This window comes from Heterodontus francisci, chromosome 4 (assembly GCF_036365525.1).
Source record: "Heterodontus francisci isolate sHetFra1 chromosome 4, sHetFra1.hap1, whole genome shotgun sequence".
NCBI lineage: Eukaryota > Metazoa > Chordata > Chondrichthyes > Heterodontiformes > Heterodontidae > Heterodontus > Heterodontus francisci.
This window is the reverse complement of record NC_090374.1, coordinates 186,557,431-186,575,399: the sequence shown is the minus strand read 5'-3', so window position 1 is coordinate 186,575,399 and position 17,969 is coordinate 186,557,431. Positions and strand designations below refer to the sequence as shown.

General features: G+C 41.6%; 1 protein-coding gene across 4 annotated transcripts in view; it reads left to right on the top strand.

Annotated features, from left to right (window-relative positions):
* Positions 1–8,034: 8,034 nt before the first annotated feature.
* Positions 8,035–17,969, top strand: part of LOC137369455 (SWI/SNF-related matrix-associated actin-dependent regulator of chromatin subfamily E member 1-related-like) — a 121,826-nt gene continuing 111,891 nt past the window's right edge. For all 4 annotated transcript variants that reach the window (XR_010974949.1, XM_068030689.1, XM_068030688.1 and 1 more), the window contains exons 1-3: positions 8,035–8,151; positions 11,219–11,288; positions 15,594–15,717. Coding sequence is in view for 3 of the 4 variants with exons in the window: in XM_068030689.1 (XP_067886790.1) it covers positions 11,266–11,288; positions 15,594–15,717 (147 nt within the window). In the remaining variant the exon portion in view is untranslated. The remainder of the gene's footprint in view (positions 8,152–11,218; positions 11,289–15,593; positions 15,718–17,969) is intronic.

Sequence of the window (17,969 nt, the reverse complement as noted above, 5' to 3'; positions counted from 1 at the left end):
TGTGAGTGAAAGTTGGTGCGTTGTTTATTATTTTTATTAGTTCGGTTTAGGTACAATAAAGTTGACCTCTTTATTTTTTAACTCAAGAAAACCTGTCCGATTGGTTCTTGTTATGATCACTACAAGTAAGTAATCAAACACCTATTAAATTGGTCAGTATATCCACTTTAAGAAAGAATTAAACCTGTTGTGGTCAAACAACGATAGGGAAAAGAGGGAAGCCCTTCGACGACTCCTCACTTGACCGTAACAGAAATTTGGGGGCTCACGTCTGGGATCAAACCCAAAGACAAATGGGAAATTGGAAGCGGGAAGCCAAATTGAGTCCTAGCAATAATTTTAAAACTGCAGTACTTGTGGTTACCATTGACCAGAAACTTAACTGCACCAGCCAATAAATATTGTGGCTATAAGGGCAGGTCAGATGTTGGGAATTCTCTGGCGAAAAACTCATCTCTTGACCCCCAAAGCCTGTTCAGCATCTACAAGGCACAAGTCAGGAGTGTGATGGAATACTATTTACTTGCCTGAATGAGTGCAACTCCAATAAGCCTCAAGAAGCTCGACACCATCCAGGACAAAGCAGCCCACTTGATCGGCACCCCATCTACAACCTTAAAAATTCACTCTTTCTACAGTGGCAGTAGTGTGTACCATATACGAGATGCACTGCAGCAACCCAACAAACCTCTTTTGACAGCAACGTCCAAACCTGGATCACCTGGAAGGACAGGGGTGGCAGATGCATGGGAACATCACCACCTGCAAGTTCCCTTCCAAGCCACACACCATCCTGACTTGGAACTATATCAACGTTCCTTCATTGTTGCTGGGTCAAAAACCTGAAACTCCCTTCCTAACAGCACTGTGGGTGTACCTACACCACACGGACTGCAGCGGTTCAAGAAGGTGGCTCATTATTAATTAGGGATGAGCAACAGATGCTGGCCTTGCCAACGACGCTTACATCCCATGAAAATTTTTTTTAAAAGCCCTCAATAAATAGAGATTTATTGTACTTCTTTTGAATGAGCAGTGCTTAGAACGTAGAGCTGTTAAAAGGGAATCAACCCTGGGAAGTATTGAAAGATGGAGGATCACCTTATGTGTAAGGAGTGAGTACCATATCCTTAGATCTACAGTGTGTGGGTGTTCATATGGTCAAGGACAGGCAGTGCACATCAGTGGAAGTAGTTGTCTACTATCGGGTTTTGCTGCAATCTTTCTCCCAGGACATCATCTCTATCCATGTCTCCTTCTCCCTGTCTTTGGGGGTCTTCCTCAGCATGTTGCATATTCACTTCTTTGCAAATGGCAAAATGTGCAGCATAGCGTTTTGGAGATTTTAGTTAGACTGTAGAGAAATACCCTGGTTGAGCAATTGGAACAATGAAAGAGTTGCTTAAGTATCCCTAAGCTTCGCAAGCTTTGTTATATCTGCACATTGCTGTTTTCTAGGGCTTTGGGGTCATGAGTTAATGCTGTAAATGGCAAGGACTTGGTCCAATTGCAATGTTGGGAGGAGGGGTCTAATTGCAAGAGAGGTGCAGAGGCAGAGTGGTGATAGAGAGAGATGGATTTGTTGAAAGGCCTTTCCTATGAGTGTATCACTTAAAATAAATGCTCAACAGTATTAATTTTAAACAATAGAGGTTTCCGCAGTCACTGAGGCAACACATATACGTTCCCCAACACATGCGCCTCCCCTATTACCCCCAAAAATCTCATACCCCCCGGCCTCAGTAGTACATCATCATACAATCAGCCAATAACATTGTAAAACCAATTCCATACCCTGTAATGAGAAGCTTTTTATGTTTTCTGATGCAACATAAATGAGATGCGTGGAGTTCAGTTGATTGAAGATTTTTTTTTAGAGATACAGCACTGAAACAGGCCCTTCGGCCCACCGAGTCTGTGCCGACCATCAACGACCCATTTATACTAATCCTATACTAATTCCATATTCCTACCACATCCCCACCAGTCCCTATATTTCCCTACCACCTACCTATCCTAGGGGTAATTTATAATGGCCAATTTACCTATCAACCTGCAAGCCTTTTGGCATGTGGGAGGAAACCGGAGCACCCGGAGGAAACCCACGCAGACACAGGGAGAACTTGCAAACTTCACACAGACAGTACCCAGAATTGAACCCGGGTCGCTGGAGTTGTGAGGCTGCGGTGCTAACCACTGCGCCACTGTGCCGCCCAAGATCTCTAAACAGGTTTATTAAACAGCTAACAAGTACATACAGTGCAGAGCTATCTAGTTACAGGACTTGCCTCTTGGTGTTACAGTAACAGAGTGAGAGTCACATGACTGCATCCTGGTACTCAGCTCATAAGTATACTAAGATTTTAAAGGGACATCACTCCTAAAGGCAATCACACAACATCCCCTTTCTTTCCAAAGATAATTTTCGTATGCTAATAGTGAAAATATATAACATTGGATGACATCAAAGTTATTTACACGGAATATAGATTATAGACTTTACAAGTATAGAGGCTCAAAAGCCCATATATCATCTCGGATGTTTGACAACTGTCGCTTGGGGAATTTGCGTCTCCGCTGCTTTTGTTTTTTCTGAAGTTTCTCCCTCTTTGCATTCACTTTCTGCTGTTATTTTCCTTCAGCCTGCTAACATACTCTGTTGCTTTTCTCACGATGACTACCATTGAGGCCTTGACATTCTTGGAAAGTTCCGGCACCTTATTTCGAAGAGCCAACAGACAATGCTTAAACTCATTCCTCCCCTGCCTCCTTAGGACATTGTGTGTCCTTCGTCTCTCCTCAACCTCTGCGGCTGAAGTCTTGGAGCTCAAGGTTGAGGACTTGTTGGGGGAACAGTACTTAGTCTCATGGAGATACCTATTGATTCTGGCTCATTGTGATACTGGCAGTTTACTATCGAGCAGAAGTGAAAGCGCAGCATAGTTGTGCTGTTGCTGGGTTTCCAGACTACACTGTTTGATGCTAGTCAGAGTCTGCGAGCTGCAGGAATGGAGGATTCCCCAGCTTTTTGCTGTCGGGTGCCTCCTGTAATGGCGCGGACCTGATCACTTGGGGGAGCCTTTGAAAACAATCGATCAGCCTGAGATAGAGATTGGGTTTTCCCTACTTTTTTCTTTTACTGAGCCTGTTTAAAAAAAAATCTAATTTGCAAGCACCTCAAAGCTTTTTTTTTTAACTGGGGGTTCCTGTACTGATGGCACACTGACTCACCCGCTCACAGTGATTGACCTGCAGTGTGTCATTCAGTGCTCTGTCTTCTCCAGCTTGTGGTAAGTGTTTTCTTCTTTGCACTGTTTGGGCCAATGTTTCTTTAAACTTTCTCTCTTTTAGCTGCAGGTAGTTTTTAAAGCTGTTTCCCTATGGTCTTCAATCTTGGATTCTGTTTTCTCACCACGGCTGCCACCATGTAATGAGAAGCTTTTTATGTTGTCTGATGCAACATAAATGAGAAAAATGGAGTTGATTGAAGATCTCAAAACAGGTTTATTAAACAGCTTAACTCTGCTTCTCTCTCCACAGATGCTGCCAGACCTGCTGAGTATTTCCCGCATTTCTTGTTTTTATTTCAGATTTCCAGCATCCGCAGTATTTTGCTTTCAATTTATTAAACAGCTAACAAGTACATGCAGTGCAGAGCTGTCTAGTTACAGGACTTGCCTCTTGGTGTAACAGTAGCAGATTGAGACAGGCATGGAGTCACATGACTGCATCCTGGTACTCAGCTCATTAGCATACTAGGATCTTAAAGGCACATCACTCTTAAAGGAAACCGAACAACATAATCTAAACTCATTCACAATACCCACTTCCCTCACATCCCTTCACCATTCTCCCTACAATAATGCACCATGCAATCCTCTTTCTATCACTACTGCATTCCAACACACATACTCCAGACTCAGAGGTGATCCTTCCACTAGTGGATAAATTGAATGGGATTGAAGGTAGTTCGAAATGGTTTAGACTGAAATAGCCAACCCTTTTATTCTTGTCCTCTAGAAGCACATATTCTGAGATTCCACCTATGAATTAGGGCAGGAAATTTTGTGTAAATGGCCAATATCTGGTCGGAAACCCAAATACACAGAGTGAGAATTGAAACTTTTCATTGAGGAATCCAGGCCAGAAGTATGTCTTCAGTGGTACAGAGAGAACAGCAACATAGATGCTGTCTGGGTTGTATTACTACTGCCTGTTCCTCTCTTGTGTTCTTTAATCAGCCAAAGAAAATAATTAAGCAACTTGGGAAGCCTGCACAGTTGAATTACTTGTTTGTGTCAGTTTAATTTTGGCAGTTGGAATCCTGCTTAACAGATAAGCATTTAATATTTCAACATTTCAAACAGCCAACACTGAGGATGGAATTGAGTTGCAATGATGCTTAAGCTTACTAATACTTAGGTTGAAAAATGTGGCTTTGACTTTCAAGTGTAGTAGAAGTCTTATTTTGTATTTTTCACAAGATTTAGCCAACATAATGTAATAATGTAATGTTAGTGTCATGCTGGGCCCCCACCTGCCAAGAATGAGGCACATCAATTTTATCATGAACTATGATTTTTAACTGTTGATGAAGCGAGGAAATGACTTGTTAAACAGGTCAGCCGTGGCTGGGAAAAAACATTTATAAACTAACAGACATCAAAGTTGAGGAAATGCATTCCAGGGCCTGCTAAGAAGGATACAATCCACAAGGGCCAGGACTGGTTAGACCAGCTGGTCACATGACTAACTGGCTGTTCCAGAGTTTTCTTTTGAACTAGCCACAGAGAGTTTGAATTCAGAAAGACTGTTTGCTCCCGGACTGAGATGATCTCTCCTGTCTGCTCCCATCTCTTTCTCACAAGCCTCTGAATCCACTGATGACACATGAACCCCAAGAGAGAAAAGTCTCCTACAGTAAACAAGGTTTAAGAAGAATACTGGGCCCCAAAGATAAGCAAGATCTACGTACGATCAAGGACTCTACAGTGAGCTCGAAGAACTGTAACAAAAACTCTTCAGATATTGCCTCAAACTTTTCCACTTTATTTTTTCTTCTGCTCTTTTCTGTCTCTGTTTGCATGTGTGCATCGCATATGCATGCTAACGTGGGCGAGTCGTGTATCCATAGGCATCAACCGAATTGGAGTTTAAGTTTAAGTTTAATAAGTTTCAACTTTTCTTTGTTAAACCTAAGAAAGCCTGTTTGTGCTGGTTTCTTTGCCTTATAATTGGAAAGCGGTGAACAAGGATTCCATAAAGGAGAGCTACAAACACGGTGTGTTTAAAATTAAACCCTGTTACAGTAAGACCAAGTGAAGGCTGAGAGGGAACCCTAGACCTCTTTCTCACCTGGTAGTAAAATTATTAAATTATTAATTAAGTATAAAAGATAGTTCTGAAGGATATTGGAACATACAAGGCCAATTTTTGTATTCACTGCCTGCTAAAGGAGCTAATTATGGTTAAAGGCAATGATTCAACAAAGGAATTGTGAACATGAGACTGACCAGAGACAGTCCATAAAACTGACACAAGAGTTGAATTCCAGAGATGAGATAAGAGACATTACCTGTAACATCAAGGGAGACCAAGAGTAGTTCCAATGAGCCCTAGTTAAACTGAAGTGAATGGGAAATCGGGGGAAACTCTTCAATAGCTGGTGTCAGACCTAGAACAAAGGAAGATGGTTGTGGTCATTGGTGGTCCATCATCTCAGCCCCAGAACATTGCTGCAGGAGTTCCTCAGGGCAATGTCCTAGAGCCAGCCATCTTCAATAGTTACATCAATGCCCTTCCCTCCATCTGAAGGTCAGAAGTGATGACTACACAGCGTTCATCACCACTTGCAATTCCTCAAACAATGAAGCAGTTCATACCCACATGCAGTGAGACCTGGACGTCATCTGGACTGATAAATAAGATTCACACCACACAAGTGCCAAGCAATTACCATCTCGAACAAGAGAGAGACTAATCATCCTTCCTTGGCGTTTAATAACAATACCATCATCAAATTCTCCCATCAACATCCTGGGGTCACCAGTGACCAGAAGCTCAACTGAACCAGCTACATAAATGCTGTGGCTTCTAGAGAAGAGCACAAGCTGGGTATTCTGTGGAGAGTGACTGGTCTCTAACTCCCCAGATATTTTCCACCACCTACAGGGTACAAGGCAGGAGTGTGATGGAATACCCTCCACTTGCCTGGATGGGTGAAGCTGCAACAACACTCCAGAAGCTTAACATCATCAAGGGTAAAGCAGTCTACTTGATTGACACCTGGTCCACCAGCTTAAGCACTCATACTCTCCAGCATTGGCATATCGTGGCAGCAGTGTGTACTATCTACACAACAACTCACTAAGGCTTTTTTGGCAGTACCTCCCAAACCCACAACTTCCATCACCTAGAAGGATAACTGCAGCAGGCGCATGGAAACACCATCACCTCCAAGTTCCCTTCTAATTCATGTACTATATTGGACATATATCACTGTTCCTTCATTGTCAATGGGCCAAAATCCTGGAACTCCCTACCTGGGAATATCTTCACCACACAGGTTCACAGATTGCAGCAGTTCAAGAAAAAGGCCCATTATCACTTTCTCAAGGGCAACTAGGGATGAGCAATAAATGTCAGTCTTACTAGCAAGGCCCACATTCTGCAAATGAACATTAAAAAGTGGCTACTTCGCTCAATAGACATCTGCCAAATGTTGTTGTAAACACAGTACAAAGGGCTGTTTCATTCTGCATTACTATGACACATTAGGTATTGTTTAGGTCACCTAAACTGGATTATTATGGTTCTTATTATTTCAGTAATGCTAAATTCAACATTTTTCTCAACAATGAGACAGGACAAGGGGATTTCTCTCAATGATAGTGATTTGAAGTCTTAATTAAGCTTTCAGAGGGAGGATCACTGCATACAATCTTAACCATATCTGACTATTGCCAGACGATCATTCCTTGTGACACCTGATAGTCAGGTATCATTCCATGCCCTTTGTGTAGTTGGTGGCTTAGCTAAATTAGCTAAACCACCTCGCGCACACATAGGCATAGGCATTCACAGTAGGTTAGTAACTGTGGTTGACAATCCAGTGGACCAAAGCCCCACCTCATCAACCCAATGTGAACTTTGGATCGTAGAAGATGTGAAGTCCATTTGCAGAAGACTGGTGATGTTGAACCTAAAAGAATATCTTACACAAAAATCAAAAAACTGTGGTGGTACATTCCAGTGCACTTGAGTGATCACACTTCAAAAGTACTTCATTGGCTCTAAAGTGTTTGGGATGCCCGTTCAAATATATTTCTTTTTTCTTTTGGGCCTCCTTATCTCGAGAGACAATGGATACGCGCCTGGAGGTGGTCAGTGGTTTGTGAAGCAGCGCCTGGAGTGGCTATAAAGGCCAATTCTGGAGTGACAGGCTCTTCCACAGGTGCTGCAGAGAAATTTGTTTGTTGGGGCTGTTGGGATGCCCGTTCAAATATATAAGCTGTAGATATTGCAAAAGTCACATTGTTGTTTGTGTGCATACTGGCTGCCATGTTTCCTGCATGAGATGTCCGGTAGTCTTGAACAGTGCTATATAAATAAAAAGTAAACCCACAGTTTATTCTTATTTAATGGAGAAGGAATTTCTAGCCAGATCAGGTGTGTTTAACACTGGACAGTAAGGTCAATATTTTGAAATCAAGACTGCCATTTTTAAAGGGAAGGCCCATATAATTGGTGAAAGGGTACCTTCTTACTGCACCTGTATTTATCCCTTGCTAAAAATCAAGGGCTGTAACTGCAAGATTTGTATGTGTGCTTGCACCATTTGTTGCAAATATGCTGCTGCTCAGAGGGGAGGAGTTGCATCAAGATCAACCCACTCCTCAAGCATTGCAGCACAGCCAATACAATCAGCCTGCTGTAATGAGAGGGTCCTCCGGCCAGCGGCGGCGCCCGAGAGTCGCTCTGCTGATTTATTGATGTGCCTGACCTTTACCAGCCCGCCTTCCGGTAACCTGGAAGTAAAACAGTTGGCTTGGCTGCGACGTTGTTGTGTTGTTTACGGATGGATTTAAACAGAAAAGACCGGTAAAAATCAACAGCGCCGCGCAGGTCGGCCTGGAAACTCGGGGAGTGGCTGTGAGTAATTGCAACATGTGCATATGGACGCACCTATCGTGTGTATAACACAGCAACATATATTAATATGTTGCATTATAGTGAATGTAACAGAAACATTCAAATATATAAGCTGCAGTATGTATTACACAGCAGTATTTAAAGCATCATTTATATTGTATATAACATTACAACGTGTGCAAATATATAAGTTACAGTGTGTATAACAGCAACATATATAACAGGAACGTATAAAAAGGATGTAGGTGTCGTGTATATAACAGCAACACATACACGTGGATAGAGCAATTGTGCAAATATCAGCAATATAAATGTTGTATTAGTGTACATAACATTGCATCGTATACTCTAAAGTTTATACATTTGTATCTAACAGCAACATATACAAATATATGTTGCTCTTGTGTATCCATGCATACAGTGGAATAGTATATATAACAAAGCAACAGCGACATTTTATAATGTAGTACAGTTAGCTTTCAACACTGTTAAATAAGCTGGTAGCACAATCGCATTTTAATGACTGAAAGAAGCTGACAATCTTATCAGTGATTTTTAAACTTTAAACTTAGCACTATTAGTAAGAGGCAAGTGAGCAGTGCTCCTTGTGTGCATTTGAGTGCATATAAGTGGCCTTTTTTAATCATTTCATGGGCTGTGGGCTGCTCCCATCCCTCAAAATCGCAGTGATGTAAGCATGTAGTGAAATGTACTGATGGGAAATGCATCTTTCAGACTTTCCCAAAGGCCCACCCCATATAGATAGCCTGTAGCTAAACCGTACAGACTTGGGCAAGTTTCAGTTCAATCCTCCATCATTGCTGAACTAGGGAGCAATAAGCTTCCAATAATTAACTTGAATGTGTTTCACCTCTTCGGGTATCATTTTTAAAGTATTAATTGTATCCACTAGGCTCAAACTGCTGACTATATGCAAAGCAGTTAAAAAATAGTTCTACTCACTGGACTATAACAGATTATCTGGTCATAATCACATTGCTGTTTGTGGGAGCTTGATAGGTGGAAATTTGCTACTACATTTCCTACACTACAACAGTGACTACACTCAAAAGCACTTCATTGTCTGTAAAGTGCTTAGGGACATCCTGGGGTTGTAAGGTGCTATAAAAATGCATGTTTTTTTTAAGACTTTTTATGGCAGGAAAAACTTGTAATGAACAACCAGCAACCACATCAAAACCAACCAAATTGCCTAAATTTTTTTAGCATTGCCATATTTGAGTGGTCGTATTTTATTACAAACACATATAATTTTCATGTATTTTTATTTTCTACCATTTTGGCAGGGGTAAAACACTAAATTTGCCCTTGAGTTAGCTGTTTTTTATGAGAAATGTTTTTAATAAAGTATTTCCTGCATCTCTTTGTCCCACTTTCTGGAGAGATTGAGCAGTGCAGTGTTAGTGGAGCTTGGATTTTTTAGCTAGAGTTGGAAGTACCAGTTTCCTTTGATTAAACTGTGTATGAGTGTGTTTCTTTTAAAGTTGTTCATGGGATGTGGGGATCACTGGCAAGGCCAACATTTATTGTCCATCCTAAACTGCCCTTGAGAAGGTGCTGGTGAGCCTCCTTCTAGAGCCACAGCAGTGTGTGTGGTGTAGATACACCCACAGCACTATTGACCAGGGAGTTCCAGAATTTTAACCCAGCAATGATGAATGAATGGTAATATATTTGCAAGTCAGGATGGTGTGTGACTTAGAGGGAGAGCTTCCCATGCACGTGCTGTCTTTGTTCTTTTAGGTGGTAGGGGTTGTGGACTTGGAAGGTGTTGTCGCATGTGTGTGTTTTGAGAGAGACGCATATTACATCATTTGAATTCTTGTGTGGAACCCAAACTGCGCTATTACAGACCACTGCATACAGGACAGCCATGCAGAAAAGGATCCTTCTCCTGCTGTCAGCAGTTCTTTTCCCGTTGACTAATTGTTTATGAATTGGTAGCCGTGCAGTAATTTTCCTTCCCTCTTACTCTGGACGAATCTCAGAAATGATCTACATTAAAAGTAGAATCATACAAGTTATTGCGAAATTAAATTCATTTTAGCTTGATACTAACAACCACACTTGCAAATTTTTCACTGAGAGTGGGTGATTTTTGTGCTTTAACAGAATCCGAAACCAGAAGATTTAATCTTGCCTAAATGCAAATTATTTATGTCATGCAGTGTCACAACAAAGAAAGCAATGTTCCTTCCAATAAATACCAAAGATGCTGGAAGTACTCAGCAGGTCATCTTTTGTTCCTTTGTTTCTTTTCTTGCCCCGAAATCATTCCTTTTGACCCTGCACAACTAACTGTTCTGTCATTTAATCCCACCCCATTGCACCTTTCATTTTGTTTTTTCCACCCTCCCCTTGCTCAAACCCATTACATTTCAAACTTTTCCCAGTTCTGATGACAGGTCATTGGCCTGAAATGTTATTTCTCTCTCTCTCTTTCTCCACAGATGCTGAGCCTGCTGAGCCTTTCCAGAATTTTCTGTCTTTATTTTAGATTTCCAGAATCTGCAGTCCTTTTTACTCATGGATTAGCGTTCTCCCCAAGCTGCACAGCTGTGTGGTCACACGCAGCTGTCCCGAACTTCGCGCTCAGTGAACAAACTGGCCGCACATCAGATGTGCGTGTGTGTGGCCGAGTGGCAATCTTACAAGGACCATACAGTGCAGCCAACAGGTTGCACACATTGACAGGAAATTAGGGGGAACATTGAAAGGGATTTGTACATAAGTATGAACTATTTCCCTTAAAACTTGTATGTACATCAAATGCTTGCTTTAATAGTTATTGTTGTATTAAAATTACCCATTTTTCTCATTGTCATTCACCAAAGGTTACACACTAAAATATTCAGTAGTAATTTAAATGAGTACTTTAACATCTGTAAGGATCCACTTGTAGAAATTTTCCATACGCTTGAAAGGGGCAACACAAACCTAATTGCTAGGAGTTGTACACTTGATTTTATTGAACTCAAACCTGGAAAGACGAGGACATTTTAACTTTCGGGTAATAATACAACTTGTTTTTGAATTCTCCTTCCAGACATTTTACTGTAAACCTAGCTTTTCTGGATCTTGTTCAATCGGGTGATGGACTGCGCTCCAGACTCTGGGTATGTTCAATATTTAGTATGAAAATATCAGGCCACTTAGAGTAATTATAAGTAAAATCTTCAAACTTTGTTCATCAATTTCCTCCAACTAAATATTGGGAGACAGAAGCTGTTGTTTTCGGTCCCTATCATAAAGTCTGTTTCCTTGCCATCGTCTCCACCCATCTTCCTGCAATTGTTTGAGGCTGAACCAAACTGTTCACAACCTTGGTGTTATATTTGACCTCGCGATGAGCTTCCTACTACATATCTGGGCCATTATTGAGAACGCCTATTTCCATCCCTGTAACATCGCCCGACTTCGTCCTTGCCTTGGCTTATCTGCTGCTGAAACCCTCATCCGTGCCTTTGTTACCTCTAGACTTGACTATTTCAGTGCACTCCTGGCTGGTCTCCCATGTTCTACCCACTGCAAACTTGAGGTTGTTCAAAACTCTGCTGCCCTTGTCTTAACTCCCCCAACTCCCATGTGCTCGCTGATCTACATTGACTACCAGTTAAGCAATGTCTCATCCTTGTTTTGAAATCCCTCTATGGTCTTGCCCCTCTCTATCTCTGTAATCTCCTCCAACTCTACATCTGCCCCACCTAGATTTCTGCGATTTGCCAATTTTGGCCTCTTGAACATTCCTGATTTTAATTGCTCCACCATTGGTGGCCATACCTTCAACTACCTCAGCCCTAGGTTCTTCAATTCCCTCTCTAAACCTCTCAGCCTCTCTACCCCTCTTTCCTCCTTAAAGCCATTCCTCAAAGCTTTTGACCAAGCTTTGGTCATCTGGCTTAATATCTCCTTATGTGCTTAGGTGTCAAATTTTGTTCTGTAATGTTCCTATAAATTGCCTTGGGTCGTTTTATTACATTACGGATGCTTTATAAATGCAAGTTTATAGTGTATATATCAGTGATGGTTAATTGTTTTGATCTTGCATTTCACTGTATTTGCTGTGTGATCACAACTACTTTGCCTTATTTTAGTGACACTACATTAGACATATTTGCTAAATAAACATCTCTTTGAAGATGCACCTAAAAATCTGCCTCCTTGACTAAGCTTTTAGTCACCCTTCCTAATATTCTGTTCCTGTGTCTAATTATGCTTATGTGAAGTGTGTTAAAATGTTCCTGTATTAAATGTGCTATATAAATGCAAATTTTTGTTACACTTGCTGCCTCACCTGCTGAGTGTTTTAACATTTTCTGTTATTTGCAAATAGCGTGAAAGTTAATTTTTTTTTCATGTAAACCAGAAGGCTATTTCTTGGGACAGTCTGTCCTTTAATCCATTGGTTACTGCTAGTTCGACCTAAAAGAAAATCCCTAAATTACCTCAAATTTGATAAAGTAAAAAGTTGCCATTGCTGAATTGCTGTCCTCCCTTTGAAAATGAGTACCTTGAGGAGTGACTAAACTCCCTTAGTCTTAAATCACTGTGCAAGAATGCTTTATTATTGTCTTCATCAAACTTTGCTTCTGAAACATCAGACTTGGGATTTTTTAAATGAAGAATTAGTGAATCTCCAGTTGGTGCCTTTTGTATTAATTCACCTTGATAACGTTTCTTAACAAAAAAGCATTCAATTGTCTGCATCTATGCATTAAATTTTCAATCTCTTTAGAAATTTCCAGATTTTAGGAACGAATATGGAAGTGATATTAAGCTGATTTATTGTAGAATTGTTGCTTTGGCTTTATGTTTGCTGACACAGCCACAAAAGTCTGGCTCTTGGTGTGTACGTTGGACAAAAAGTGAAACGGTGCCACAGTCGAGAAGTGCATCGCATCTGCGTCAATGCTTCTGTTTGTGAATTTCCTCTGTCTGCTGTTCTAGTTAGGTGTTAACCTGTTCATCTTAACTGGGGTAATGCCTCTGCTCATCTTGTAGGGAGAGAAATGTGATCAGAACTGATTGTGTTTGTTTTCTAATATTTCTAACAGTTTTTTCTAGGTCAATATTGTATGCAAATAGGAGGTTTTGTGTAAAGCTTGATACATTTCCATTAATTTACAAGATGTACATGCTGTAGTGTCTTTTGTATGTCTTCCCATGAAAAATATGCAAGAGTTATCCTGAAGTGCTGAATCAGATTTTGGCAGGATTCTATGTATCTTCTTTGGCAGTCCCTTGGGAACGAGGATGACTTTCTTCCACTCCAAGGTTGTGGGTCCTTAGGTGACTGAATAGTCCAATTCTGGATTTACGCAGTCTGCCACAGTTTGATGAGGTGAGTGGATGGGATGCTCGAATTTCCGAATGCTCCTTCTGCTGTTTGAGCTTGGTCGCTGCCTGGGCATGTCGACGTTGTTCGAACTGGCTGGCACCTTCGTAGTTGCTGCTTCTCCATTTTGGGTGATCTTTGGCAAGAGATTCCCACAAATCAGTGGAGATGCGACTTTAAGGACATCCTTATCGCATTTTCTCTGCCATCCTGGTAACCTGTCGCCGTAACGAAGCTCCGAATAGAAAGCTTGTTTTGGGAGTCTTGTGTCAGGCATGTGGGTTATGTGACCTGCCCAACGTAACTGTCTAGCCATGACCAGTGTCTCAACAGTGGGGATTTTGGCCTGAGAGAGGACACTGATATTGGAATGCCTGTCCTGCCACTCAATTTGCAGGATCTTGCGGAGGCACCACTGATGATATCTCTCCAGGGCTTTGAGATGTCTGCTGTACAATGTTCATGTTTCCGACCCATACAGGAGGGCAGGTAACACTGAGGCCCTGTAGACCAAGAGGTTGGTGCCAGATTTGAGGTCTTTGTCGTCAAATGCTCTTTTCCTCAGACGACTGAAGGCTGCGCTGACACACTGGAGGCGATGCTGAGTTTCATCGTCGATGTCTGTACTTGTTGCTAGGAGGCTCCCAAGGTATTGTGGTTCGCCGTGGATCTTGATCGTAGAGGATGTTTAGATTAAGGCCCATTCTTTCATTAGTTCTGTGAATGCAGCGATGAGGGTTTGAAGCTCATCCTCTGAGTGTGTGGCTATGCAAGCGTTGTTAGCGTACTGCAGCTCAAAGACAGAGATTTGGGTGACCTTGGTTCTGGACTGGAGGCGACGTAGGTTAAATAGTTTGCCACTCGTCTTGTAGAGTAGATCTACTCTAGTAGGGAGCTTCAAGGAGATGAGGTGGAGTGTTGCGGCGAGGAAGACGGAAAAGAGCGGTGGTGCGATGACCCCAGTTTGCACTCGGATTGGTTCAGTGGCAGATCCGTTGGCAAGCTTGCATGTCGTTGTGCAACAGGTGGAAGATGGTGATGAATTTCTCCAGGCAGCCAAATTTGAGCAGGATATTCCACAATTCCACCCCGTTAATAGTGTATTAAATGCATTTATGCAGAAGCACACTACTGTTTATCAAACTTAATGATGAAAAGAAACAAAATACATTTTACGCATCACTTAAACAAAAAATTTGTAATTAGAAAAGTGACCACTCCCCTCAAAAATAATTCAAGGGTACAGATGGATAAGGAAGTGACATGGTAAATACAAGTCTTGATGCTCTATGTCTTAATACAGCATTGTTAGTCATAAAACCTCTAACATGTCAATCCTACTGTCAATATACCAAACAAAGTTTCTTTAAAAATCTTTCAGGAAAAGCAAAGAATTCAAAGTATTCTATGTATAATCATTAAAGGAGTGGCATACTTTAATTTTAAAATACTGTCATCTTTTCTGAGCAGATTTTCAACAAGAGTCAGAATTGCTGTCTGGATATTCCGGTGCCCAGTGTAATTATTTCTATAGTGCTTTCTGCTTGGGAAATGTAATCTGACTGTAAATAGGTGGAAATGTATTGTTGTACAGCTCTCAGCCCAGCAGCACTGCTAATGCACAATGACTGCTTTTCCTGAAAGATTTTTAAAGAAACTTTGTTTGGTATATTGATAGTAGGATTGCCATGTTAGAAGTTTTACCACTAACAGTGCTGTATTAAGGCGTAGAACCTCAAGACTTGTATTTACCTTGCCACTTCGTTATCCCTCTGTCCCCTTGAGTTATTTTTGAGGGGAGTGGTCACTTCTAATTACTATTTTTTTTTCTTTGCTAAGTGATGTGTAAAATGTATATTATTTCTTTCCATTATTAAATTTGATAAAGAATAGCGTGTTCCTATATAGATGCATTTAAGACTGAGTATGCTTCAACTTGAGACCCATAAAAGCCAAAACTGACAGTTATGAAGTGGAGCCTATTTAGGTTTGACAATGCCCCTTTCTTTTAATGTGATGTAGTAGATATTATTAAAAGACACAGTGAATTTGAAAGCATAATAGTTCTGTTGCATTGGTTTTATAGATGTCCAACTACTCCAGGATCGCCACATGGAGTGAAACAGGAAGGAAGCGAACCAACTAAAGGTCACAATACCTACAATGGATCACAGAAAAATGAAAAGCGTGGTGAAAAGAAAAATGAGGAGGCAAGTAGTGCTAACTGAAGGACATGTTTATCTGGCAGCTATTCTGATAGAATATCATACATCTATTTTACTTTGCCTTTTTTTGTTCCTCCTTCTGTTTTTGCACATTTGCATTTCCAGCAGTGGTCCCTGAATAGTGAGCCTGGATGTTTTCTTGAACCCATGAACATAAACAGTGGTAGTGCTTCCCCTCTCGCCCCATACAAATGGGTTAACTCAGCAGATGGATTTATCCTCATCAGGTGGGGATGGCATCCCACCAGGCCAGTGTGCAGGATTTGTTTAGCAAAGGGCCATACAAGGGAAGGTGGTGGCGTAGTGATAATGTCACTTGACTTGTAACTCAGAGACCCAGGCTACCAGTCTGGGGGCATGGGTACAAATCCCACCACAGCAGGTGGTGAAGTTTGAACTCACTTAATCTGGGAATTAAATAGCTAGTCTCGTGTTGATCATGAAACCATTGTTGATTGTTGTAAAAACCCATCTGGTTCACTAATGTTCTTTAGGAAGGGAAATCTGCTGTCCATACCTGGTCTGGCCTACATGTGACTCCAGACCCAAAGCAATGTGGTTGACTTTATAAAAAAAAAAATCCCCTCTGAAATGGCCTAGCAAGCCACTCAGTTCAAGGGCAATTAGGGATGGGCAATAAATGCTGGTTTAGCCAGCGACGCCCACATCCCACAAATGAATTTTTAAAAAAATTCCCAGTAGTAGATAAAACAGAGTGGGTGTTTTCCACAGTTAGTGTTGCTCCTAATCTGAGACCAAATGCAGACTGTTGCAGTTTTTAAAAATCACTAATTGATTATTTTCCAGTTTCATTAGGGTCAAAAATGGTACCACCATTTTATCGCCCGCCACACAGATCAGAATTAGATTATCATTTTTATTATGTAGTTTCTTTAGGTACCTCACGTTGTTACCTTCCTTGTTCAAACCAACTCTCCATTCTAATGGTGAAGGTATTTAAGGTAAACTGGCGGCTAAGCATCAGAATAGCTGAATAGGTCAGAGCTACCATCTGAGAGAAGCCAGGTGGGCAGATGAGAGATCGGTCCCTTCTTCTATAGCTGTTTCATGGATACCTGTCAGTTAAAATCCTATTGATACCATGTGCAATGTCACCACATGGAAAAACCTTCACACTTCTGTTTAATGTAATTGTCTAGATTTAATAGCAGCAGTTGAATAGCAGCAGGGGAGGCGGTGGTGTAGTGATAATGTCATTAGACTGGTAACCCAAAGCCCCAGGCTTATGCTCTGGGGACATGGGTTTGAATCCCACCATGGTAGATGGTGGAATTTGAATCCAATTAATAAATCTGGAATTAGAAATGCTAGTCTAGTGGTGATCATGAAACCATTGTCGATTGTTGTGAAAACTCATCCAGTTGACTAATGTCCTTTAGGGAAGGAAATCTGCTGTCCTTACCTGGTCTGGAATGTGGTTGAATCTTAACATGCCCTCTGAAATGGCCTACCCTGCAAGCCACTCAGTTGTAACAAACCGCTACAAAGTGTAAGAAAAGGAATGAAACCAAACGGACCACCCAGCATCGACCTAGGCACCAGAAACGACAACCCAGCCCTGTCGACCCTGCAAAGTCCTCTTTACGAACAGCTGGGGGTTTATGGCAAAATTGGGAGAGCTGTTGCTCAGATTAGTCAAGCAACAGCTTGACATAGTCATACTCTGGAATCATACCTTGCAGACAATGTCCCAGACACCACCATCCCTGGATATGTCCTGTCCCATCGGCAGGACAGACCTGCCAGAGCTGGCAGCAGAGTGGTATACAGTCGGGGGGGGGGGGGGGAGTTGCCCTGGGGGTCCTCAACATTGACTCAGGACCCCATGAAGTTTCATGACATCAGGTCAATTACAGGCAAGGAAACCTCTTGCTGGTTACCACCTTCCCTTCATCATAAGGTAAGAAGTGGGGATGTTCGCTGATGATTGCCTCATTCGTGACTCCTCAGATACTAAAGCAACGCATGTCCATATGCAGCAAGACCTGGACAACATCCAGGCTTGGGCAGATAAGTGGCTGTCCCTTTATCGCAAGCACGCAATATTTCTTGTATACTTTGTCCTATGTTATGGTTACTGTTAGGGGGCCTGTAGACTACTCCCACTAGTGACTTCTTTCCCCTATTATTCCTCATCTCCACCCAAACCAATTCTACATCCTGATCTCCTGACAAAGGTCATCTCTAACTATTGCACCAATGCTATCCTTGATTAA